The sequence below is a fragment of the Arvicola amphibius genome, chromosome 9 (assembly GCF_903992535.2).
Source record: "Arvicola amphibius chromosome 9, mArvAmp1.2, whole genome shotgun sequence".
Lineage (NCBI taxonomy): Eukaryota > Metazoa > Chordata > Mammalia > Rodentia > Cricetidae > Arvicola > Arvicola amphibius.
In genome coordinates, this window is record NC_052055.2 from 67893006 (window position 1) to 67920094 (window position 27089).

The 27089-nt window shown below is 43.7% G+C and overlaps 1 protein-coding gene across 1 annotated transcript in view; it reads right to left on the reverse strand.

Annotated features, from left to right (window-relative positions):
* Positions 1–27089, reverse strand: part of Kif6 (kinesin family member 6) — a 301138-nt gene that overhangs the window by 226954 nt on the left and 47095 nt on the right. Inside the window, exons 4-5 of the mRNA XM_038343786.2 lie at positions 8468–8615; positions 3274–3383 (exon numbers count right to left, since the gene is read on the reverse strand). Of these exons, the coding sequence (XP_038199714.2) occupies positions 3274–3383; positions 8468–8615 (258 nt within the window). The remainder of the gene's footprint in view (positions 1–3273; positions 3384–8467; positions 8616–27089) is intronic.

Consider the following 27089-nt stretch of genomic DNA (forward strand, 5'->3'; position numbering starts at 1 on the left):
CAAGAACAAAGAGGCCCAATTATTACTGGCTGACGGACTCTCCTGCTAGGTCTGGTCGATGACTAAATGTGATGATTAATTTCTTATACCCATTTCTGACCTCAATCTCCTGATATTAAAAAAAAAATTTAATGAGTGGGTATGCACCCTAAAGATTTTTTTCATATATGAAAGTTGAGACTTATGATTCCTTTAAGATTCCTTATAAGATTACCTTTTAAGATAAGTAATAAAGTCATTGGCCCTTTCTTTGTAACTGCAAAATGCAGCCTGCCAGTAAAAAGACCTGACAAGAACCCCTTCTTGCCACATGGTTAATCTATAACGAGTTGCTTGGGTATAAATGTACGCGGGTTCTTGGGATAATTTGTCTTTCACCTGTAATACGTAAAATGTTTAATCATGTGAGGGAGATGAAAAACATGTTTTTACCTACAATCATTCACTTGAGAAATGGAATGCAACCATGTACTGCCTGGAAGATTCTGTTGGGGTATAAAACTGTAAAACAACTTGAGAGGAGAGAGAAAGAATAAAGAGAATAAAGAAGGAAAAGAAACCACAGAGAGAGTTTGTGAGTGCCTTTTCCCCTAACCTCCCTCAGATAGAAACGTTTAGCCTCGCCGACTCTGTGGATTCCTATTAAAGCCCTGTGCTGCTGGAGGCTGGTCCCCCAGACAGTGGTAATTTTTTTAACCTCCCCCTAAGTTATAAAATAAGTCACGGGAGTGAGTCCCAGAGGATCCCAAACAATGCAGGTTAGTGCCATCACTCTTAGTTCCCCAGCAGAACCTGACAGTAAGGCTGTTGCGCAGACATTACATACTCTGGTCAGAGGGCTTGGAGACATCACGTTGACACTGCTCTGGAAGCTTTTGCCCTGCTGGCTGGCTTCATAGTTCTGAGAGGTGCTAAGTAAGCTGCCAGGGAGCAAGTTATCAATAGTTGTCCCTCACCAGGAGAGAAAGTTATCAACAGTCCCCCCTCACCGGAGCTGAGGACTGAACCCAAGGCCTTGTGCTTGCTAGTCAAGCACTTTACCACTGAACTAAATCCCCAACCCCATCAATAATCTTATCCAGCTGTGAACCTTGTTAACTTTAGTAATGACTGATTTGGCAAGATAACCTCATGGGTGTGATAGTGGCATGAATGTTATGGGAGTAACCAATGGCTTTCTAATTGGATATGAGGCCCACTGTAAACCTGGCCAAAAGCTCAGGGCTAAGGAGTTCATAGGCCCTACATAGGGACTATATGAACCAATTACCATTATGGACATGGTATCAAGCAGCCTTCTAAATATATGAGGACAATTTTTTGTTTATTTGTTTATCAAAACAGCTTCTTTGTGTAGCCCTGGCTGTTCTGGAACTTGCTCTGTAGACCAGGCTGGTCTCGAACATACCTGCCTTTGCCTCCAGAGCGCTGAGATTAAAGGTGTATGCCACCATGCCCCGCTACTGAAAACAATTTAACAAGATTCAATCTGCTGATATGCGGGTCAGCCTGAAGACCATAAAACAAAAAGCTGATCAGAACAAAAATGAGCCTCAAACCAGAAACCTGACATTTAATCCCTTCCTTGCACTGCCCCAGTGGCTTCTGGGAGTTCTTTCAGAGGATGCTTGCTGTAGTGCTTCTGGGCTGCTAGGACAGAAAACACACCGGGTGACTGTATCTAACGGAAACAGTTCTCACAGCTGTGGAGGCTCCAAGGCCCAAATCAAGGAGTCAGCCCAGCCCTCTTCAGATTATAAATCACCAACTTCTCTTGGGGTCCTCTGCATCATAGACTGCACAGGCCAGCACCGATGGGCCTTTTTAAAGCACATAACTGTGTTGAGCAGGGTTGCAGCTTAGTGGCCTGCACACATCAGAGGCCCCATCTCCAAACACATCACCCACCACTCATAGCCCAGCCTTTCTACCCATGCCCCTTGCCTCACGCTCCCATTCCTAGTCCCACTAAGAAGCTTTACCCTTTGAAGAGTAAACTTTACTCTCCTAAATTTGCAAAGCGGTTTTCTTCCATAGTCAGTGATCTCTCTTCCCTGTTATGTCAATATTTATAATATAAATAATGTTCGGTTTCCTGATTCCATCTTGGGAATTATGTAAACATAGGAAAGGTGATATGTGAAATACCTCAATAAAAAATAAAAATTAAAATTTAAATTTAAAAATTAAAAATAAAATACCAATGAAATGAAATTAAATTTTTAAATTAAAATTTAAAAATTAAAAATAAAATACCAATGAAAGAATATATAGATTATGATTTATTTTTTATTTATTCTAAATTTTTTGCTAATTTATAACTTGCTTATTGAATTCAATAGTCAATTGGTTATCTTTTTCACAGAGAATTCATGCATATTTCTATATCGTTTTAGAGTATTTTATAAGAATAATAAAGATATATATTGGGAGATGGAGAGATAGCTAAGCAATCAACAGCACATACTGCTTTCCAGGGGGCCTGAGTTCAGTTCCCAGCACCAAAGCCAGGCAGCTCACAACCACCTGTAGCTCCAGCTCCAGCAGACTCTCTTCTGGCTTCCACTGGAATCTGCACTCATATGGGTGCATGTGCACGTGCACACACACACACACACACACACACACACACACATACATTTAAAAAATAATCTTTAAAACATTTTTTCTTGGCTGTAGGCAACTTCAAATACATAAAATCACCTGGAAATAAGCACATGAACAATTACTAATTACTACATCTAACTCAGGCAGGTTTCAAACAAATAGCAACACTGTGTGATCCTGGCAGGGGGCTGTCCTCTGTCAAAGGTCTGAATGCTACATTTCATGGAAAACAAGGAACGCTGATCTGATCAAAAGGTTGTAAATGTTGGTGCTAATGACAGCAGAGAAGCCTTTGGGGACCTTCTGATTGTACTTCATCAGACTGTCCTACTGCATAAACTGAACACTGTTTGTGGAGGAAGGGAGCATTTAAAGAAGTGTGTGGCTTTGTATGGGGGAGGGGGTAAAGTGCTGCCCCCAGTCCTGAAATGCCCACTGAGAGCAGCCACTGCACTCTCGTGCCGACTCCCACAGAGACTCCCCCAAGAAATGAGTTTCAAGTAATCTTAGTTCCCATCGGAACTAAGTTCTCATTACGGAAAGATGCTGCCCTCCAATATTTGCTAATTATGATCGAGACCAGAAACCGAGCAAATTTCAAAGGAAACAATGGAAACCAACATCTGAAAACCATTTCCTGCTGGCCTTTGTCATCCTGCTACTCACGGCAGATCTTCCAGTTTGGAGGCCTCGTGTCTCGGATCCAGCAGGTCGTAGCCACATTCATTGTAGATTTCCAAGTAAGAAATGTGTGTTGTGTAGATCTTGCTGCTGTCCTGGTTGGAGAAGAAGGGAAAGACGTTATTTAATGACTAAAAACAACTGTTTGGCTAGAGAGAGATGCACCATTTGTCCTGGGCTTCCTCACAACACCCTCCTCTGCCTTTCCATTTTGTAGGATTTACATTTGCAGTTTGTGACACTTTTGAGTTACTGTGGCCATCGGCATAAAGTGTTTGGGTTTTTTTTTTTTTTTGGTATATCCAATATTCATGATTATAAGTAATTTCAGTCTATCAGGTTTTATTGGCTCCACATTATGCACAAAATGTCAATACACACTTGCAGTGAGCCAAGTTGGCTATAGAAATGAATTATACATTGTATTTTACTTTCCAGATCCCCAAAAAGGTTACTAAGAAAAAACAAACAACCTTATATTCTGTGAACAGTCTATTCATACAAGAGCAGAGGTTATTACTTTGGTTCAAAGACCAGGAGCCAAAGTTTCCGTTCATGATCATTCTATGATGTGGGATTCTCCTCTGAATGCTGTGAATAGCACTGGTTAGTAAGGAAACTGTCTTGGGCCTGCACAGGGAATAGAGGTGGTGGTGGTGGGGAACGAGACTGAACTGAATTCTGGGAGGAAGAAGGTGGAGCCAGATGGAACTTTACCTGGTAAGCCACAGCCACGTGGCAATACACAGTTACTAAAAATGAGTTAAATTAAAATGTATGAGCTAGTCAATAAGAAGTTAGAGCTAATAGGCCAAGTAGTGTTTTAAATAATATAGTCTGTATAATTATTTGGGGTCTGAGCTGCTGAGCAGCCTCCTTCAACAATACTTAATTTTCTTTCCTTTCCTACTACTCAGAATTTTATATTCTTCTAAAAAAGAGTTATTATTTACTCTCTCCCTCGCGCGCGAGTTCAGGTACCCACAAAGGCCAGAAGAGGGCATCAGATTCCTGAGCTGGAGTCACCAGTGTGGGTTCTGGAGATGAAACACGGCCGCATGCTGACAACCAGCCGTGAAATACTCCTGTTCTCGCAAAACTGACATACAAGAAGGATGTCTGCATGTCAAGTCCTACCAAAAGTACCTGGGCACTCCGTGGCTGTTGCTATTGTTCCTGCTGTTGATAAATGTTTTCAAGTATTATGTGTGGAATCCTGCAAATGGAGAATTAAGTATGATGGATTTCCAGAGAAGAGTCACTGGAGAAGGAAACCCTCCTGAATGCAGATGACACCTTCCCATGGGCAAGGGTCCTGAACTGAGTGAGTGGAAGGAACAGAGGGGAAAGGGTTGAGCACCAGCATTCGTCCCCCGTCCCCCGTCCCCCGCCTTCTGACTGTGCACACAACGTGGCCGGTCAGCACATGTTCCCACCACCATCCCTCCCCACACGGGGTACTTATATCTTCAAATGCTGAGGCAAAACACACCCCACTTTAAGCTGCTTTTGTTGGGAATTTTGTTACAGCCCTGGCCAAAGTAACTAAAATAATACAAGAATATAAAAGGAATGGACATGAGAAAAGAACAGTGAACTTGAGCCACCATCTGTAATGGGACACTCTCTTCTTTAGAATTAGGATAAGAAGTCAGGGAAATGGCCAGCCCACCACCCCGGCCATAAGGACAATGCCTCGGCTCCTCCAGGGCTTTGCTTCTGCAGTTTTTCTGGCACACACACTCCAATCTCGCTGAGTGATGTGGCGAGCTACCTTTCTTGGTCCTTTTCAGCATCTGGGTTGCCAGACTGTAATGTAACACACGTGTTTCCTGCAGACAGACATTCTTCTGACCCAAACAAGTGTGAGCCTCACAATGCTCCAGTGTGAAGAGACGGAGTCCTGAAACAGATGGAATCCTCCCAGCCCAGCGGAAATGCAGGCTCACTCCCAGACTTTCACAACACAGGCTGCGCTGGACGCTTAGTTTGTCTTGAAGGACTTGGCTTGGGTCTCACGCTGAGCTCTCTGATCTAGGACAACTCGCAGGGCCTCTGGCTCCGGTCTATGTTTTCTAGTCTCCACTGTGGCCACAGTTCAAGCGACACTTTAAGTTGCCCGGTTTGTTGTTAGTACAATCCACTATGATTATAATGAACATGTGTGGCCCATGGCAGAAACTGGTCCATTTCAGCTTCCCTGGCTGTCGGTTGGGTGGTCTTTCTCCAAGTCCAGGGAATTACTTGGGATGATTCAGAACTGAACAAGGTTTAGAGTGACATCAACGACAAGGCAATCTCCCAACCAACCCTGACGATGGTCAGACCTAAGGCTTCTCGAGGTGCTCTTGGGTTAGAAGAGACAAATGTGCTTTTCATTAGGAGAGGATTGGTTTATTCTATTCAGCCTTGCCAGGGAAACTGGCTTCACTGATTCTGAGAGCTTCAGAAGGTTTTCTAAAACTAGCCGGTTATCATTAGGCCAATGGACATATGTGAATATTGATGAATACGGTAGCAATCGCTAAGTGTTTGCATGTACAGACATTAATGGTATGGTAATAATGATCACGAACTAAGCATTCTCAGTGTGCCAAGAAGTTTAAAGAGTCCTTTTATTATTATTATTATTATTATTATTTTAAATTATGTTTGTCTCTGTGGTGCATGCATGAGACTGAAAAAGGGCGTTGATTCCCTGGAGCTGGAGTTTTAGGCAGCTGACAGCTCAGAACAAAGCTCGAGCTCTCTGCACGAGGAGAGCACACTCTTAACTGCTGCACCATCTTCCAGCCCAAGAGCTTAAAACACCATGTTTGACACCCCACAGGAGTTCCATACCACTGGGACATAAAGCCACATGCCATCGGGATACACAGTTCTTCTAAGGTGACAGCTTTCCTCATGGGTCCAAGGTAACGAAAGCCACTGGAGATCATAGCCCCATTTGTGAAGTGTTAACAAGGCAAAACAGGTAGAGTCAGGACTACACTCTGGGTGTGTACACGCTACTCAGCCCTTCCTCCTCCACTTTCTCTGGCTCACACAGTTGGCATTCTTGGGCCAGTGAGAGAAGAGCTGAACTAATGGATAATTGCTGTTTTATGGATGGCAATTAGAATTATGCAGCTCTCAGCAATTTCTTCTCGTCTTTGCAACTCAAAATGCAAATAACATTCAGTAGGGAATTCCAGAATGACTGCCGCAGCAAGCCAGTTAGACGTTTATACAGAGTCCAAGGACTTGCTGGAGCTGGAAGGGAGGCAGAGAGCTTCCAGAACAGTTCAGCCCTTGCTTTCAGAAAATGGAAAGCAGAAACCCACAGAAGTTAAGTGACTCATCACAGGAAATGGATTCAAAAACAGCCAACAAAACAAAGCCGATCTGAACTACAGGGGAAGCAGTTTGGCTTATAGAGTTGTGGGCTGGCTATTGTAAGAAGTGGACCCAGAGAAAAGTATCTCAATGGAGGCTCACTTTTTCCAACTCTAAGATGGGAATCAAGATGCCTAGTTTGCTAGTTACAATGTATGTTGTATTAAAAAGCCCCACATGGAGAGATGGCTCAGTGCCTTAGATCACTTTTTGCACTTTCAGAGGACCTGGGTTCAATTCTCAGCACCCATATGGTTTCTCACACCAACCTTACTCTAGTTCCTGGGAATCTAACACACTCGTCTGCCTTCTGTGGGCACCAGGCATATGCATAGTACACAAGACACACATGGGCAAAACATTCATAAGTAGGTAACATATACAGGAGAGACAGGGAATGCCTCTAGAATATGATTATGTTCACTGCAGTGGGGTTTGTTTTCTGACAAATTCCTCAAGCTTCTATTATTACCGTGGCAAACTGACAATCATGCCATCTGATTGGTTTGGTATTTTAGGGGCTAGAAAAAGATTTGTCTTAGTAAAAGAGTTTCCAACTGCAGAGTCTAAGATACTAGCTGGTAAAAGGTGTGATCTGAGTAGAGAAATGGCTCCTTGGATGAAGTGCTGGCTGTGGCAGCATGCAGATCCAAGTTCAGATCCCCAGAATCCATGTGAAAAACTGGATATGGTGGTGAATGGCAGTAACCCTAATGCCCAGCTGGGGGAGAGAAGAACACCCCAGAGCGCATTGATCAGCCAGTCAAATTAGTGAGACCCTACCTCAAAAAACAGGAACAGAGCAGTATTAGTAGAGAACAATAGAGGACCTCAAACATCAACTTCTGCACCACTCCCACACATACATGCTCACACACATGCAAGTTCACACACATGCACGGTCCCACACATGCACACTCACACACATACATGCACGCACACATGCACACTCATGCACACTCATACACATGCACGGTCCCACACATGCACATTCACACAAATGCATGCTCACACACATGCACACTTCCATACATACATGCTCACACAATTCACACTCACACACATGCACTCCCACAATGCACACTTCCACACAAGCACATTCACACACATGCACACTCATACACATGCACATTCACACATATGCATGCTCACACACATGCAAGCTCACACACATGCCATGGCCCCACACATGCACGCTCACACACATGCATGCTCCCACACATGCACACCCCCACAATGTATACTCCCACACATGCCACGGCCCCACACATGCACGCTCACACACATGCATGCTCCCACACATGCATGCTCACACAATGCACACTCCCACACATACACATTTATACACATACATGCTTACACACATGCACACTCACACACATGCACATTCACACAATGCACACTCCCACAATATACATTCACATGCATGCATACTCCCACACATGCATGCTTCCATACATACACTCTCACACATGCACACTCACATACATGCACATTCACACACATGCACACTCACACACCCAGCCCCACCACATCCATTACACCAACTCCTATTCCACCAAAAGCTCTCTTTCTAAGTCTGTGGCATCTCAAATGGAGCCCTAGCCCTTGATGAAGTCCCAGCCCTGGTATGAGAAGCAACTTCTTTATTTCCACTCCTCTTTAAATGTAGAGGCCAGTGTTACTCTACAATAGCATATTTCCAGTGGGCACAGTGTAACAAAGAGATGCCTTAGCACATTTCCTCTCTGTGGTGCATTTCTGCTGAATATATCAAATAAAATGAGAACTCTTTCTTCTTTACCTTTTGCAACTGCTCAAAAATATATGACAGGGTCCTTGGGATGATGCCTCTGTCGCTGTAGCGCTCAGCCCCACCCGTAATGGTGAATGTCTTGCCACTGCCTGTCTGCCCATATGCGAAGATGGTACCATTGTAGCCTGCCAAGACACTGCAAGAAGAAATGACAGAGTTATAATAGCTAAATGGTCACCCACACTGGCACTAGGTGCCTCATAGTTGAAAAGCAGCCTTAGTGTTATCACTGAAATTATATTTATAAAGTATTTACAAAATCTATAACACCCCAGTACAGTTGTGTGTGTCCTAAGGTGCCTGTGTAAGTGCGCATATAGAGGCCAAATGTTAACACTAGTATCTTCCTAAATACTTCTCCACCATATTTTTTGAGACAGCCTCTCTCATTGAAATCAAGAGCCCCAGGGAGCCCCAGGGAGCCTTCTGTCTTTATTTGCCTATCTCTTGGATTAGAGCTCATGCTGCCAGGCTCAACTTTTATGTGGATGCTGGAGACCAAACTCAGTTTGTCATGTTTGGGTGGCAGGTACTTTCCCCACCGAGTCATTCCCTGGCCTTTATGATAGTTTTTATCCAGGAACTTTAGGGTGTTGATGACTTTCTCTCAGGAAGAACATGCCACTCAGACATAGTCTATCTTCATGCTGCTTCTGGGTTTTATCACTAGGCTAAATGTACATCGAGAAAGATCATCTCAGGGAAACAGTTTTGATTTGGCAAGATGTCTGGCTACCCCTCCATGTAACTCTCTGGTACATCCTAACATCAGTAGCCACCCTACATTTCTAAGTACACCCTTTGACAATGGTGTTTCTTGAACTGTATTTCCCTATGTAGCACCTACCACCAACAGAAAGCCCTCAGGATCCCCACACACCAGGAGAATTTTTTTTTTTTGGTGGAAGATGTTGGCCCATGTGTTCTATTCAGCCCAGTCGAGCAGCCTATGATTTGATGGGGGTCTTAGGAAGCCTTCGAACCACCATCTGTAATATAGGCCTTTGAAGTGTGCTCTGTATGATGTGGGCTTTGAAGAGTGGCCTCTTATCTAGGCCACATGCAACAGGAAACTCTTGAAGTTTTGCTGTTTTTCTTGCTACAAGTGGCTCCTTGATCCCCAAGATGTTTCCATCAAACCAGCTACCATAAAGTCAGCTAATGGGGCCCACGTTCCACGTGGGTTTTAAGTGGACGGCTCTCTGAACCCACGTTTTGCCATTTGCATGGGGAATCCTGCTCTATTCGGCTGCTGAGACTCCTTCAACAGTTCACTCTCGGTCTCCCTTTGCTTTTGTGACATGTTGAACGATCTGAACTCATAGTGTCCCGAGATAATACAGGTGTTGACCAGACCTTATTCTAAAGAGATCAGTTAGCCCTTAGCATCTCGTGCAGCTAGAAACCTCACAAATAATGTGCACAGCAACAGACTGAAGTGAGATCTGCTCTGTATAGAGGTGCTGGCATTACTTACAGACCTGAAGGACTTGGTACAGGGAATGCGGAAACAAAACTACTGTGCACCAATGCTCTGTTTTCAGGAAGGAGAATCATGTTTCTCCCTGTGTCTTCACAGAAACTGTACACTGTTGACACCCCCAGCTTGTAAGAGGCTGTGATTCCCAAGACGCATGGAGTTGGATTGTTACTGAATCTTTTCCATCAATGGAATTTGTCACCAAGGAGACAGAAGTGTCTCATTATAGTATCATTTGTATGTAGAATATCTCTTGCCACAGATGTGCTGAGTAAATGCGGTCTGCAATTTTAAGTATCAGACCTTAAACACTGTACCAATTGCTAAGATACATGAGGCATTATCAGTTGCAAAAAGCAAAGACTATGAGCACAAATTAGCATTTCCATTTGAACAGAGACACAGCCTACAAAAAGTGATGCCAGAAGGTGACCCGTGTGTCCTCACTGACCATCCATCTGATTTCCTTATATCAACATCTTACCTCACACTGCTAGCCACCTGTCTGTCCGCTCTAACATGTGTTTTCCTTACCTGCTGTGCGATGGAAAACCAGACACCACAGTTTCACAGAACACAGCATGTTGTTCTAACAAAAGAACACAGGACCCACCCACTCTCTCCAGCTCCCATAGCGGCGTATCACACTGCACCAGTGAAAACTTACACGAAGGAGCAATGGTGAAATCAGCCCGTTTCCTTCATCTAGACAATCCTTATCCCAAATTAGTCTTGTGCTCATTGTGTCCCAGGCATTTCCACATGCTGTTCTAGCCTCATCTGCCCTAAGAGAAAACCCAAGTTTAGAATAAAAATAGAGCCGAGATGATACAAGAACCTGCAAGCTCTACTCCTCCACAGGAACACAGACGACATGGCAAAAGGTGCCAAGATCTCTTCCTCATGATCCTGAAAATTATCTCAGGTAATGCTTTAAAAAAAAACGAAACAAAAAAAAAACTCAGTAGAAACCTTGAGTTTCATGGTGCCGCAACTTCAGAATCCTAGCTTTTGCCCCAGTTTCAAGGAAACCTTTAAAAATAATATGCCTGGAGGAACGAGAGAGCCTTATACCCTGGGGGGCTCAGCTAATGCCGAAGCAGCAGTGAGGCTCTGGAGACCCTCACAAGCCTCCCCAGCCGGCTCCTTCCTCGGTTCCCAGCACAGCTCTACTGAGAGAGTGTAATACAGCTCTTTTGACTCAAAGTCCTCACTGTGAACGAACCTGGTTACAGGCAAATATGTAACATCCAAGTCTCTCGGGGAGGTAATACCAGTGAGCTAAGCATGAAGGTAGCAAAAGCTTACAAAGTTGGTTGACAATGACAGCAAAATACTTTGAAAAGACCCTTGACACTTCCAGGATGCTAGAAGACCATACCCAGGGCATATGCCTACTGAGAAAGGACTTGGGAAGAGTTTTTTTTTTTATCTCCCCTTGATTGGGCTTGAGTCTCTGCACAAGAAGTTAGTGACAGAAAAACAGAAACACAAAGTTCTAGATGTTGAAGGTGTGTCTGTCTCTACACAGAGGCAGAAATGCCCCCTGTGGCAACTGGGAAAGATATGTTTAAGCCATTTAAGGACCACTTCACCCACAGAGCTGACCTCGGTATTAACTCGGCAAAGGCCACACGTGCTAGTTACTTTTCTATCTTTGTGATTAAAACACAGGACACTGACCAAGGAAGAAAGAGTTTGTTTGGACTACAAGTTTCCGAGGAGTCGGAGTCCATGGTGGCAAAAGTCACAGCAGCAGACAGGGACCATGGAAGGAGGCCAAGGGCTCACATCCTCAACCGTTAGCAAGAAGCAGAGAGCAAGCAAAGAGTATGGCGAGGCTTCAGCCTCTCAGATCCTGGCCTCAGGACACACTTCCTTCGGCAAGACCACCCCTCAGATGTCCTCACAAAATACCAGCAACTGCAAGCCACGGGCACAGCCCATTTAAGCCACCACAGCACGGGGATGAGACAGTTAAGGGAGGTGGTTCTGGTGGCAAAAGCACCTCTGTGACAGATGTGAGGACCCGAGCCTGAATTCCCAGCACTCATAGAGAAGGCCAGTGTGTTGTTTGTGTACCTGTAGCCCCAGCACTGGAGAGGAAAGTGTCTGGAGCTGACTGGCCACCAGCCTAGCTCTAGGTTCAGTGAGACATTCTGTCCCTTGAGGGAATAATACAGAGAACGATTGATGGAACATCAGACATCCTCCTCAGGCATAGGCTCCACAACTAAAAAACATTAGTGAAGATTTGATCTGTCACTGCCCTCCTCTGTTTCCTTGCCAGAACAGACATAACTTTTATAGAATTTCTATGGAAACCAAGGGTTACGTACAGACAAAACAACCTTGACAACAAGGACATAGGTGAGAACTCCTACTTTCCAATTCCTGATAACTGGAAGGCTCAAGGAATTAGGACAGGAAAATACCAACATAATTTTTTGATTGTGAGCCTAGCTTTCAATGGTTGAGCCATGGTAGGTTATGCCTTTAATCCCAGCACTCAGGAGGCAAAGACAGGCAGATCTCTGAGTTCAAGGCCAGCCTGGTCTACACAGTGAGTTACAGGACAACAGGACTGTTTCACAGAGAAACCAAGTCTTGGGGAAAAATGCTGACATAAGGGGAGCAATATGAATCAACAGAATTGAACTCAGAGTCCAGGATCAGATCCCACATGGAGGCTGGGCTGCCATGAAGTTGGCTGGCATTGTTTCAGTGCTGTCTGCCAATGTGATGATGAGATTATTCAATAGAAGAAAGGATAAGGAAAAAGTAAGAAGATGAACAAAATGGGACAAACTGTTATAATTGTGTGTCTATATATGAGTGACTGTGTCCACATGAATGCACTTGTCCACAGACATCTGAAGAGGACATCAGATCCTACGGAGCTGCCATAAGCAGACACTGGGAACTGCACATAGGTCTTCGGCAAGGGCAGTAGATAGTCTTAGTAGCTGGGCCCCACTGTTTTGGCAAATCATTTACCTTGCAAGGGAATTGACAACAAAATTGCAAGCCACAGCACATCAGAAACCACATCACAAACTATATCACAGCATAGCAAAAGTCAGTTCAAACATAGAAAATAGGGCCAGAAAGGAGACTTAGAAAGTAAAGGTGCTTCTGTCAAATATGAGAAATTGAGTTCAATCCCTGGGACCCACATGATAGAGTGAGTGACTTCTCTGAGGCACACACACACACATACACACTCCACACATACATACACCACACAGACATACAGTCATACACATCAATACATATACATACACACCCAAACATACATACATACTCCCTCACATATGTACATCTCCCCACACATACATACATACTCATACACATACACACACATACCCATGCACACAAAAAAGTAAGCAATGAATTTAAATAGATTTAAATGTTTGTTTCTGATTAAAGAAATGTCATCTTCATACCATATATCCATATATTTAAAAGAATAAACTGTTGATAAGCCTATGTTAGATAAAAGAAGCCAGTCCCAAAAGGCCACATATTGTAAGACTCTGTCTATGTAAAAATATTTAGATAAGAAAATTCCATCAGGATAGAAAGTGGATTAATGTCTGATACCATCTGAGTGAAAACAGAAAATGGGAAAGAGACATTCATGCAGTCAAGAGAGTCTTCTGGGGTGACAAAAAGTCCTAAAGCCAACTGATAGTCACTGACAGCTACATGGATATGCTAAAAACAACTCAATTATATTCAGCAACAAATTCTACTACATTTATCTGTGTGTGTGTGTGTGCACGCGTGCGTGTGTGCATGAGTGACTGCATGTCTGAGTGTGCACCAAAATGCATGGGTAGAGGTACATGAACAACTTAACAGAGCGGGTTCTCTCTGCCATGAGGGTTCTGGGATCAAACTCAGATCCACAGGCTCAGCAGCAAGAGCCAAATCACTTAGCTCCCTAAACAATGTTGTTTCAATGAGAAATGTCTGGGCAGCTGAGATATCACAAGGAAGCTGCTATTCCAATACAACGATGAAGAATCAATAGGCAATTCTTAGTAACAGTCATTTGGAAAACACTGACCAATTAATATGAGACTACAAAGTTTAAGCTAACTGAAATTATAATGATTGAATTTGGAATTACGCTGTTTGGACCACTAGTTCCTTCTTAGCACTGCTAGCCTTTCACACGCTGAAAGTCGCTTCTTGTGACACTCATAGAGCGATGGTTTCTTTCCTCTTCCTAAAATAAAGTCCAAGTCCTTCACAACCCAAGACAGTAATTTGTTGCTTTTCTTGAGAGATGTGCTAAGTGACTCAATGGTTCGCACCCAGAATACCTGGCTGCACAAATTTAATGGCACAAAGCTTTTCTGTTGTTATTGTTTGTGGTTGTGTGTATGCATGTTTCAGTGCATGTGTTCACGTGTGTGTGTGTGTGTGTGTGTGTGTGTGTGTGCACACCCAAGGCTGGTGTCAAGAATCATGCTCAATCACTCCTTTACCTTATACATTGATATATTGTGGCAGGTCTTTCAGTCAAGTCCAGAGGTCACAGATGCTTTCCATATGCTTTGCTTTGGAGACCCTGTCTCTGGCTTTTAAATCTGGAATGGCGTATACGAGGCCTTTTCTGTGGGCTGTGGGGATCTGAACTCTGGTCCTCATACTTGTGTGGCATGTTCTCTAACCACAAAGCCATCTTCCTAGCCTCACATAAAACTTTTAAGAGATATTCAAATAACTCAGTTTGACCATATGTAAAAATAATGTCCCCATGAATTCAGCCAAAAAGAGCATGCAGCTAGCAAAAAATGCAGCAGAATGTTGGTCACAGAACACCCCCTGGTCTGTATGAGAGAAGTAGACATCCAAAGTGGTAAGGCCCAGCCTTCAAGGAATCTGTGAGATTTGAAGAGGTGAGTCCCTGCCCTCCACGCCCCCACCGTGGCCTTCATCCATTTACAAACTCCAAGTGTAGGGACCTGTGACTCAGGGTCAGACAACCTCATTCCATAACAGGCTTCCCCAACCCACCATCTGTAACAGCTAAGGCTCCCAGGAGCTACAGGATGCCAATCATGCAAATCAGAGTCACTCTGGTGTGAATGTCCAACAGGAGAAGAAGGGAAGAAGGTAGACGTTGAGGAGAAGGAAGAGACATTTATGCATTGGGATCACTGAATCGCAGCTGCCCTATGTCCTATGCCCTGCCATTGTGCATAAGGGAGCAGAGGTCAGAGGGAGGGAGAAGAACACCAGCCAGCTATGTTGGGCCAATTTGAGTAACCAAGTCCCTGCCTTTTTTCAGTGGTTTGTGCAACCCAGTTAGATAAGCCCAGAAATCCTCTGCTTCTGAGCTAGGGTTTATTATCCTGCAATCCAGAGTGATAATCAGCACAGTTCCTTCAGTGACTTCTGGGAGCACAGCAGGAAGATGCTTGCACCCCAAGATCTCCTGAGAAACCACAGATGTTAAGCATACAGGATTATCTTTCCAATGGGAAAGATTTAAAACCTGTTTTTCCACTCCAGAAAGCTGGAAGCTGGAGGTGATTAATTGCTGCTTTGTCTTATCTGTTGTGCCAGGCCATGTCAACTAGGTCACTAGTAATCTAAATGACCCCTGCAGCCAGGGACTCCCCAAACTCCCATAGCCAGGATGGAGATACATATAGTCTAAATGACCCTTACAACACTGTACAGCCAGGGGTTCCCCAAACTTCCACAGCCAGGACCAGAGGAGGCTAGTAGCCCAAATGACCTCTTTAATCTCTATGACCAAGACCTGGCCAGATCCTCCCTCAAGCCCTTAAGCTAGCACAGGTAGCCTGTCTCTAGTACCCATCTTCTTGGAAGAAATGACATGTACCCAAGTTGAGTGTCAGTGGAATTTTGCTTCCTTATGCACTAGGGATTGTATCACACCAGGAAACTTTCCCAAATCATCCTGTGCTCAAGTGCCTGGGGATAAACCCCTGGCGGGCATCAGACTCCCCAGAGTCTTGATCCAGGTTGGTGTCTTCACTCTGAACTGAGTTTTCATTGTCACGTCTTCAGGGTTTGCTTCCCTGCGTGCTGTGATCCCCTGCAGGGTCCCCTTCATGGCCCAAGAGACATAGTGATCTCATGGTGGTCTCGAGTTGATCTTCTCAGGCACAGTTGCAATCCTTTATGTGCGGCTTATGCCCTTTGCTTTGCCATGGTCTTCAGAACTTCCTAATGGCCTATGACTTGGGTGTTTCCCAAATAGAAGTTATCTGCCAAAACTTGATGGCAGGACTGTGCCAGAACACAGTGACAGAGTGCCAGCAGCAGCACATACACAGAAATGCACGAGTTGACAGTTATTCGCATAGACGACTGCAGGTCCCATAGTTGGGTCGGGGACTGTCCTTTCTAAAAGCATGCTATGGCATCCTTAGCTCACCTACAAGCTTTTCTTCTGTGAAGTGAGTTCATAGTCAACCCTAATTGACCTAGGGCAAACCATCTACTTTTTGGAAAGGAACAGCCAAGCCAAGAATATGCAGATTAGAAATATTCAGTGAGGGGCTGGATGATGGCTCTGCCACTGGCAGCACTGGCTGCTCTTCTAGAGGACTCTTCCCACCACCTACACAGCCGCTCACAACTGTCTGCAGCTCCAGTTCTAGAGTAGCCAGTGGCTTTTCTTTGTGTCTTCAGGCACTACATGCACATGGTACACAGACATACATACAGGCAAGACACTCAGACACATAATATTTTAAAAAGAAAATAATTAATGAACATATTAAAATATATTTGTAAGAAATGAAAATATTAAGTATATTTTAAGTGGTACTTTATGCTTGTGTGAAAACTACTCAAAACCTTCCATAATTTCCTGTCCATATACTGATTACCAGTCAAACACAGCCAGTAGAGCACTTTGTTTTAATGGTACTGTCTGTGTTTAACTAAGTCTGAATACTCAAACCGCGGGCCCCACCACCACTGCCACACCCACCACTGCCACACCCACACTGCCTGCTCTCACCAAGTGTTTAATCTGAGCTGCCAGCTCCCAGTCCTATGCTGAGTTTTTTAATATTTGAGTGACTTAGAAAAATGCTACAAAAGTAGCACTCTTTTAAAAAATAGTTCAGAATATACCAAGCTAAATTTCAGCATCTTTCAGGTTTTGAAATGTCATAGTGATCACCCCATCCGAGCAGCTGCCCATGAAGGAGGGAAACTTTCTTAGCATTGCTCATGTTTTATTAGCCTTAAACAAGACTGTTAGATGTGCCCTTTCTCCTTAGCACAGGCAGGACCTCCATTCTTGGCTGTGTGGCAAAATAAGATGAGCGGTTGTCTGTCTTGAATGATCTGTATTCCTTCTTCATCAGAGGTGGAACCTGAGGAAGCGACTCTAGAGTTTTCCCAGCTCTGGGATTCCCCAGCTCTGTTGACAGTCTTGTCCCAGCTCCTCTGGACTGGGCTTTGCAAAAGCAAACATTATCACAGGACAAAATCCAAACAATTGCTCTCGTAAAGAACCCTCCAGATCACCAAAGTCACCAAACAGTTTCACAGCCATAAGCTGGTGAACCAAATACAGGCAGAGTGCTCTTTCCTTTGTTTCCCCTAGTTCCCAGAGAAAGCCCTTTGCTCCAGTACTAACAACAAGCACCTGAAACCTTCAAATATGACCGCAATGCACACAAGCGATCCCTTCAGAACACAACCCAGTCCCAGGACCTGCTCTGGTTTGAAGGCAGCATGAAAGATTAAGAAGAGCAAGATATATTTTATCTTATTTATATGATGAAAAGTCCACTGACTGCAGCGTTTCTGACAGATAATTCTTCTGTGACCCTTGAGAGTGAACATTTGGATCATTAAATAAGTAATTGTTTTCAGGTGTGCATGGGAAGATGCAGTTAAATGAAACAACCAAGTTGTTTACAGTAACGTGGGAAATTCTGTGTTCTGTAGAGACATTCTTAAAACTTTGACTGATTTTATTGGGTTTCTATTATAGAGACATAAATGGAAAGAGAAAAGGCACCCAAGTCGTAGGCCATTGGGAAGTTCTGAAGACCATGGCAAAGCAAAGGGCATAAGCCGCACATAAAGGATTGCAACTGTGCCTGAGAAGATCAGCTCGAGACCACCATGAGATCACTATGTCTCTTGGGCCATGAAGGGGACCCTGCAGGGGATCACAGCACGCAGGGAAGCAAACCCTGAAGACGTGACAATGAAAACTCAGTTCAGAGTGAAGACACCAACCTGGATCAAGACTCTGGGGAGTCTGATGCCCGCCAGGGGTTTATCCCCAGGCACTTGAGCACAGGATGATTTGGGAAAGTTTCCTGGTGTGATACAATCCCTAGTGCATAAGGAAGCAAAATTCCACTGACACTCAACTTGGGTACATGTCATTTCTTCCAAGAAGATGGGTACTAGAGACAGGCTACCTGTGCTAGCTTAAGGGCTTGAGGGAGGATCTGGCCAGGTCTTGGTCATAGAGATTAAAGAGGTCATTTGGGCTACTAGCCTCCTCTGGTCCTGGCTGTGGAAGTTCAGGGAGCCCCTTGCTATACAGTGTTGTAAGGGTCATTTAGACTATATGTATCTCCATCCTGGCTATGGGAGTTTGGGGAGTTCCTGGCTGTAGGGGTCATTTAGATTACTAGCCATTTTTGGTCCTAGTTATAAGAGCTTATGCCCTTTGGTTTGCCACGGTCTTCAGAACTTCTAATGGCCTACAACTTGGGTGTCTTTTTCTCTTTTTGTTTATATCCCTATAAAAGAAGCCTAATAAATTTCCCACATTACTGTATCTGGCCCAAAAGATAACGCAGATCACCAGGCTATTAATCACCTCTGATTCCCAGATTTCTGGATGGAAGAATAATTTCTCTAATATTGTAACACCTATGTTGTTTGTATTGGCAAATGGATCATTTCTCTCTCTCCTCTCTTCTCTCTCTCTCTCTCTCTCTCTCTCTCTCTCTCTCTCTCTCTCTCTCTCTCTCTCTCTCTCTCTGTGTGTGTGTGTGTGTGTGGGTGTGTGTGTGTGATGTCTTCCTCAATCATTTTCCACCGTATTCTTCGAGACAGATTCTCACTGATGAGAGTAAACAGCAGTGGTCACCACCATCCCCTGCGGCTTTCAGTTACATCATGGATATTCTCTAAGACAGCTGTACTATGGAGCTGAGAGTCGGAATCAGAAAGACATCGCCTGATTGGATAAACACATAAAAGAATGAAGAAAACGGAGTGAAAAAAAGGCAAAAAGCACAGGTTGGACCTTTTCTTAGCTAACTGTCAAGCTGTACAAGGTCAAAATCATCTCCAGAGATGATGACCTGCTGACAAGTGTCTGCAGAGGTGGGCTGTCACACGAGAGTGTCCTAGAAGCACACTATAAAAGGAGGCACAGGAAGATCAGGGGAAATAGTATTCACAGGATTTCGGCACGGATGTTCTCTGCTGCTAGTGCATAGACACAGGAGGTAAGATACAATCTTACTGTGATTCACAATATGTTATCAAGGGGCTAGAAAGATGGCTCAGCAGTTAAAAGTACTGGTTGCTCCTTCAGAGGACTTGGGTTTTGTTCCCAGCTCCCATATGATGATTTCTAACCATCTTTAACTCCACGTCTAGTAGGTCTGATGCCTTATTCTGGCCTCCGCAGGCAGCAGGCATGTATATGATGCAGATACATTCAGGCAAAAAAAATTTTAAAATAATAATTTTAAAAAATAGTATGGTATCAAGACTCTAAAGCAGTCAATCAAAATTAATAAAGATCTCTATGTACAAACACACAACTTTCTGTAACATTTTATATCCATATGGATCAAAATTGAATTTGTTACTTTTTCTTTTATAGATAGTCTTACTTTCTCAAGTAGTTATCCGAAGGTCTCTCTCCTCCAGACACTTACAGGACAAATCAATGCAAACCTTGAAAATAAAGCTGACAGGCGTCACTTGGAGAGTTTGAGGGGTTAACTGGCATAGGTAGGATGCAGTTAGGTATCACAGACTACACGACGCAGTTAAGTGATGATGTCACCCTTTTCATTGGTTCTCAGCTTAGACCCAAACACTGGCTGCTGACACCACACATGGTGAGGGTCCTATGTGTCTTATAGATGGGGATGGCTGCCTGCACATCTACCATCCTGCCATCTGGAATCATCAATTCCACATAAAATCCTGCCAAGGACTGTTTTATAATGCCACTAACTAGGAGGGTTAACATTAGGACAGAAGATTAACCACAATGACAACAACAGAACTACATGGCCCATTTAGATGGACATTAAGCATGCTTCCCCTCCATCTACACACTGAGGAGAGGATCAACAGTCCAGGAAAAAGACAGGGGGCCTAATCTTTCGAGGCCTTTCCCCCTGAATGCAGATATCAAATGGGGATTTGGGGGACAGTTTCTAGTAAAGCCAGGGTCTTTAAAGAAGAGAATGAAGGAATGCAGATATTTTCCTTTGGTACACGACAGCTAAAAACCCTTTCCAATTCCCTGTCTGGGATTCAAGGACGACAAAGGGATTGCAACTTACAAAGAGTGGCTAAATATATTCTACATAAAAGTTAAGGTCGGTTGCTGGAAGGCTTGCACACTTGGAAGGAGAGGGGAGGGGCAGAACCACACAGCCCCCTTTGCCCTTGCTTCACAGTTAGCTGGCTGTTAAAGGGGAACAACAGAGGGCTTTGTATGACTGAAAAATAAGAAATTCTACAGAATGCTGGCAGGGGGCAGGGTAGCTTCATAGGCTTTTCTGTGCAGAAGGCTGGTAATGGGGTCCTTAACTACATAGGAAACAGAACAACTCTTGAGCACAGACGGGAACATACCAGAACTAATGTTGGCCACTGGGAGCTGTTTTCCTGGTCCTTTGAAACAACAGGAATTAGCTTTTTGGTACAGTCCACTCTTACAGTGATGGCATCTTGGAAGCAGCCTTGAAAAGCCTGTGGAGGAATATGCACGGCCAGCTGTATTGAAGCTGTCTTCTACAAAGACAATGTAAGGGATGGGCCTGAATCACAAGATAAGAGTCACATACCACGCGCTGGAGCCGTTGGCAGTGACAATCTCCTGACACCCCCAGTAAGGAGACACAGTGGTAATAGGGAACAAAGGTGAAACAGAGAGGGAAAATAGAAGCAATTGCATTGCAATTCCTGAGCTCTTCTCACTCCATGCCTGCACCCTCACATGCAGAAGTCAGTCTCCACCAGCCTCACTTATCCCTCCAGCCTCTGGCCACATAGTTCAACCTTCCTATGTACAAAATTAGTCTCTTCCCAGGGACTGCTACATTGCTTTCTCTGCCACCTCCCAGGGGCCTGTCTCTATTAACCAACCAACTAACTATACATCTCCTTCTATTGATTGCTTCTGCCTTAGAAAAGAAGCATGCTTATCTCTTATACTATTGAAAATACTTAATTTTTGGTCATAAAATTATATTAATTACTTTTCTAGTTGCTGTGACCAAACACCTTGGCAAAAACAACACACGGAAGGAAAGGTTAATATTTTAGCTCACTCTTCAAGGGTACAGTTCTCCAGGGTGGGTGTCAGGGTGGCTGGAGTAGGAAGTAGCTGGTCACATTGTATATACAATCAGAAAGCAGGAAATAAATGGGGACCACACTGTCATTTCCCAGCTACCCAGACCCTAATAATCACACAGAAACTGTATTAATTATAACACTGTTTGACCAATGGCACAGACATATCCCTAGCTCACTCTTACATCTTAAATTAACCCATTTCTAGTAATCTGTGTATCACCATGAGGCTTACTGGTAATGTTCTGGCATCTTTCTCCTTCAGCACCTGCATGGCTTCTGCCTGACTCCACCTTCTTGTTCCCTGCATTCAGTTTAGTTTTCCCTGCTAGCTATACGCTGCCCTGCCATAGACCAAAGCAGTTTCTTTAATTAATGGTAGTAAAACATATTCATAGCATACAGAGGAGAATCCCACAGCATGCTGGTGCTCAGCTCACCTTTTCCTTTTCAAGGAGTCTAGAGCCCATGGACTAGTGTAACTCAGGTTCAAGGTGAGTCTCCCCATCCTCCCACATCAATTAACTTAATCCAGATAATCTTGATTAGCTAAGTCTCTCAATGGAGTCCAGATCCTGTGGCTAGTCAATATTAATCATCACAATGACTGATTCATAAATTCATGAATATTTGTTTTAAAAAACATTGTTACATGTGAAGTCAAGCTTCCCTCAAATGCACCACAAACACGACCTCAAACTTATTAATTCAGAATGTAACTTGGAGGAGTTTTTATCTATTCGTTATGTATAGCATAGTTTACTGTCTCTTTCCCTTTGAGACAATTGCTCCCATCCCCAATGTGTGTTGACTTGCTTTGTTCACGCTGTGCCTTTTCACAGCAGGCAGTGCACATCAGTCTTTTCCACGCTGGGTCTGTATAGTATTTCACAGTATAAAAGTCTTACCATAGGGGCTGGAGAGATGGCTCAGTGATTAAGAACACTCATTGCTCTTCCAAAGGTCCTGATTTCAATTCCCAGCACCTACATGTCAGTTTACAACTGTCTGATGTCATCTTCTAGTGCACAGATGTACGTGCAGACAAAGCACCCATATACATAAAATACATAAATCTTTTTTTTTTCTTAAAAAAAAAAGCCTTACCATGGCCATGCCAGGGAAGGACAATGACCCTTGCCATCTCTCTACTCTTGGCTCTGCTGGCACTGCCAATGTTCTCTATGCTGGTTCTACCAATGCACAAGAGTAAATTTCTTTCTGCTTTCCATTAGTCTTGATGCCATCAAGCCCTTGTTTGGTCAGTTTCATGGAGATGGACTATCTCATACTTTAGATTTTCATTCATCCAGAGGCTGGAGAGATGCCTCAGTTGTTAAGAGCAGGTACTGTTCTTCCAGAGGACCAGAGTTCAACTCCCAACACCCACATCCAGCAACTCACAAATGCTTCTAACCCCAGCTCCAGGGTTTCAAATGCTCTCTATTGGCCTCTGCACATATGTTACAAGGTATACTTTTCTAATTTTAGAGTGAGCATGGGTTTTCTTTCATATTAATTTGTGAGGTTATCTTTACAGTATGTATTAAAATATTTCATATTTTCTCCAAATAGTAACTCACCTTGACTTAAAACTTTTATTACATTTATTTATTTCGTGTATGGGTATGCAGGTTTACAGTGCCTATGTGGAGGTCAGAGGACAAATTTCAGGAATTAGTTCTCTCCTTCTACCATGTGTGATGCATGATTCCCCTCTGTATGCTGTGACTACTATTGGTTAATAAAGAAACTGGTTTGGCCTGATAGGGAAGAGTAGAGCTAGTGGGAAAAACTAAACTGAATGCTGGAAGAAGGCAGAGACAGTAAGAAGCCTTGTACCACTGCTGGAGAGATATGCTGGGGATGGAACTTTACCTGGTAAGCCACAGCCACATGGCAATACAGAGATTAATGAAAATGGGTTAAATTAAGATAGAAGAGTTAGCCAGAAATATGCTTAAGCTATTGGCCATACAGTATTGCAAATAACATAATTTCTGTGTGGTTATTTCAGATATGAGCATCCGGGAACACACTAGAGGCCTCCTACAATACAATTGCCTCTCCCCACTGACCCATTCTCCCAGCCATGACGTGACTTTTAGCATTGCCAAGGGTAGCCATCTCCACCCTGACTTTATTTAAATAACATTAGCTTTTGTACTTTTCCTGTTCCAAGTATCACAGTGTGTTGTTTCCCCTCCCCTCTCTTGCTTGCTTTCTCCAACCATTCATTATACAGAAACATATTTTCATATACAGAACATGAGTATTGATTTAACTTTTCTTTTGTTCACCTGAGAGCATAATTTTCCCAGTATCATTTATGTGGTCTATTGCTCCCTAGATCACAAACCAAATTTCCATATGTTGGTTGCCGAGTTATTCATTCTTCCTCACTGATTCACTGACTCGTACCACACCGTTTTACAGATCACTGGTCTGTGCTGTAGTTGGATATCTCATGGGGAAAGGCACAATCTTCTCTACAAAGTCATCTTGTGTAATCCTGTACATGTATACCACCCCCAGGAGATTTAAAATCAGCTTTTTCATGTTCCAGATGCCTCTAACCACAAAGCTTTTTCCTTTATACAGATTAATGTTCAAAAGAACATACCCCTGAGAGACACAGTCTTAGGTTGTATTTGGCACAAGGATTTATTTTGCTTGGTTGCTGTCTTGTTGTTCTAGTCATGTTTTTAAAACATCTGACACCTATGTGAGAGCCAAGAGCCAGTAATGAATGCACAACAGGGTGCATGCATCTGTGTGGTAGGACATGTTTGCCTTCCTAAGTGGCTGGAGACAAGAGGAGACTGTTCTTTGCATCCACACAGGCCTTTTGTCCAGCTCTCCTGTGTCTGACATGGCTCCTTTACATCATTCATGTAGCCTATTTAGACCCTGCACAGTTCTGTCTAAGAGACCCAGGTCACTGTAACACCATCCCCAACAGCCTGGAAATCTCCAGCCCCCTTCTTTTTCCACTGCCACCAGATGCTCTGCTCTGGTTTGAATGATCTGTAGACTCTAGGTTGTCTCTGGGATGATGGCTCTCACAGCCTAGGCCTTCACAACCACTCCCCATCATTTCCATGCTATCCCTGCTCTAGTCGCTCAGCCTTCTGCAGTTCCGAGCAGGTTTCCTACATATTCACCCACACTTGAATTGGGAGACCAAATCACCCCTCCACTGCAAACCCCATTCTCTAACCTAACTTCCCTTCCTCTTCCCTCTCATAAACCTGAATGACACCTCCACATCTTTGGTTTAACCCCACTGCCACCTTCTCTTCAAAGAGCCCCGTGATCACTTCTCCTGCCAGCCTCACCTTTCACCATGCCAAGAAGAGCTGGAGACATTTGTGGGCCTCTCTTCTGCTCATGATGTCCTCCACTAAAATGAAGGGCAACTTTATTATTGGTTTTTTTTTTTGTCTAGGGGATTCTATTTTCCTTGTTTTCTTAATCAATTCACTCTATCCTAAAATCTCCCCCTATTCAGTAGGGTAAACTAGAAGTCAGCAGGCATCAGTAAGACCCCTGCCAGGAAAGGGAGCAGGGAGAGTGAGAGAGAAAGAGGTGAAGAAATAGTTCAGCTGTTACCTCCACTCTTTGGGAGCCTGGCACCATTGAACACTGCAGCCATTAGTCAAGATAATAACAAAGTCAGCATGACCCAAATGCTAAACCCCCAGAGAGTGGAGTCAACTTCATCTCCCATTTTAGCGAACAGCATGAACAGAATTACAGAATTGCTTCTCTGACAAACCTAGAAGACCTGTACAAAAAAAAGCAAATCACATTTTTCTCTAAATTCAAAGTTAATATTTTGCATGTTATTTTGCCTCTCAGCCAATATATTTTTCATTGTTTTTACCAAAATAATAACAGAATTTGATGGGAAAAGTAATAATCTATACAAGTATTTGCTTTGTATGCAGTTTATTTGGCAACTGGTAAAGTTCAGAGGATGTGCACTGTGCTCTGCTCACTCACGGAAGCCCAGGCAGTTAGAGCAGCTCTGTCCCCAGCTGAAGGGCATACCCCACCGAGCCACCTCAGCCCAATGTCACACACACACAGCAAATGTAGACTCTGACAGGATCCATTCTGTCAACTTTAGAGTCTGTATCACAGAATTACCCATGTGCAAATAAAACATGGTGTATTGTTTAAGCACACAGGAGCGAGAAGTCAGTTTTCTTAAGAATGCTAGCTAATGCAGTTCATAGACCGTGTATGTGTGTGTCCAATGTACACACCAAAGCGGGAAGCACTGAGCTAGAAGCCAGAAAGAATGCATTTAGAAAAACAGCCCAAACTCTGACCTGCCTAGGATGTTAGCTTTTATTTTAAAAAAGAATTATACTATACAACATGATGACCTGTTACCCTGCACAGAATGAACACACGAGGGGAGGTGCAATCAAGCCGTGCTGTTTCAGGGGAGGCATTCAGTTCGGCAGTTACAAGGAGGAGTATACCGCTCCTGTAGAAGATCTAAATTTGGTTCCCAGCACCCATGTGGGATGTTTCACACCCGCCTCTGATTCCCGCTGCAGGGGATCCAAGGCCCTCCTCTAGCCTCTGCAGGCACTGCAGCCAAGGGCACAAACACGCACAGACAAATAACTTAAAATAAAAATGAAAATAACTAACATGAAATATTCGTATTGCATAAAGTCTTCTCTGCACTGAACCCAAGGCTGCTATTTAAGCTGAGTGTGTTGCTGCAGTCTGCAATCTTGACACTCAGGAGGCTGAGGAAGGAGGAGCCAGAGTTGCTGTCAGCTGGGGCTACTAGAGACCCTGCTTTAAAATACAACTATGCAAACAATGCTATGGACTTAGAGGATATTTTAAGTTCATAAAAATGTAAGCAAAATTAACCTGTTTCCAAATTAAGTGAAAATGCATGTTATTTGTAGGTGCCTTGAAAACTCTACGGTGATAAAACAGAAAATAAATGTGTACCGTGTGGATTTGCAACATCTTTTCATTCTAGGTGCTATTGTGTTTTCTCCTTAAAACTCTCCTGGTCCTTGAATTCTAGAGGAAACTCTGGAACTCAGTACGGGATCTCTTGAAAAGCATAATTTGATGCAAAATTATGGAAAAATGCTTATTTTATTCCAGCACTACTTAACTGAACATATTAAGTATGGAGTTATACATTAAACAATTTTCCTGTGAGCTAAGGCCAAGCTCACGTATTTCCACCCAGGGGAAAAAGTTCAGAGGGAATGAAAACAAAATTCAGTAGTGAAGGTCTTCATGTAGGGGCAGGTAGCCAGGCTGGAGTGTAAGCATCCAACTTTATGTGCGGCTCATATTTACACACACACACACACACACACACACACACACACACCATGCTACATCACTTAAGAACTGCAGCTCTCTTCTGAGTTACAATGACTCACACAAACTCTGGGTCTTGAGGACCAGCCTGCTTTTCAGGTGAGTCCACCCAAACTGACCTGGGCAGAGGAGAAATTGGAATGTATTCAGAGTTTGCCAACAGAATCCACAATTGCTCCTCAT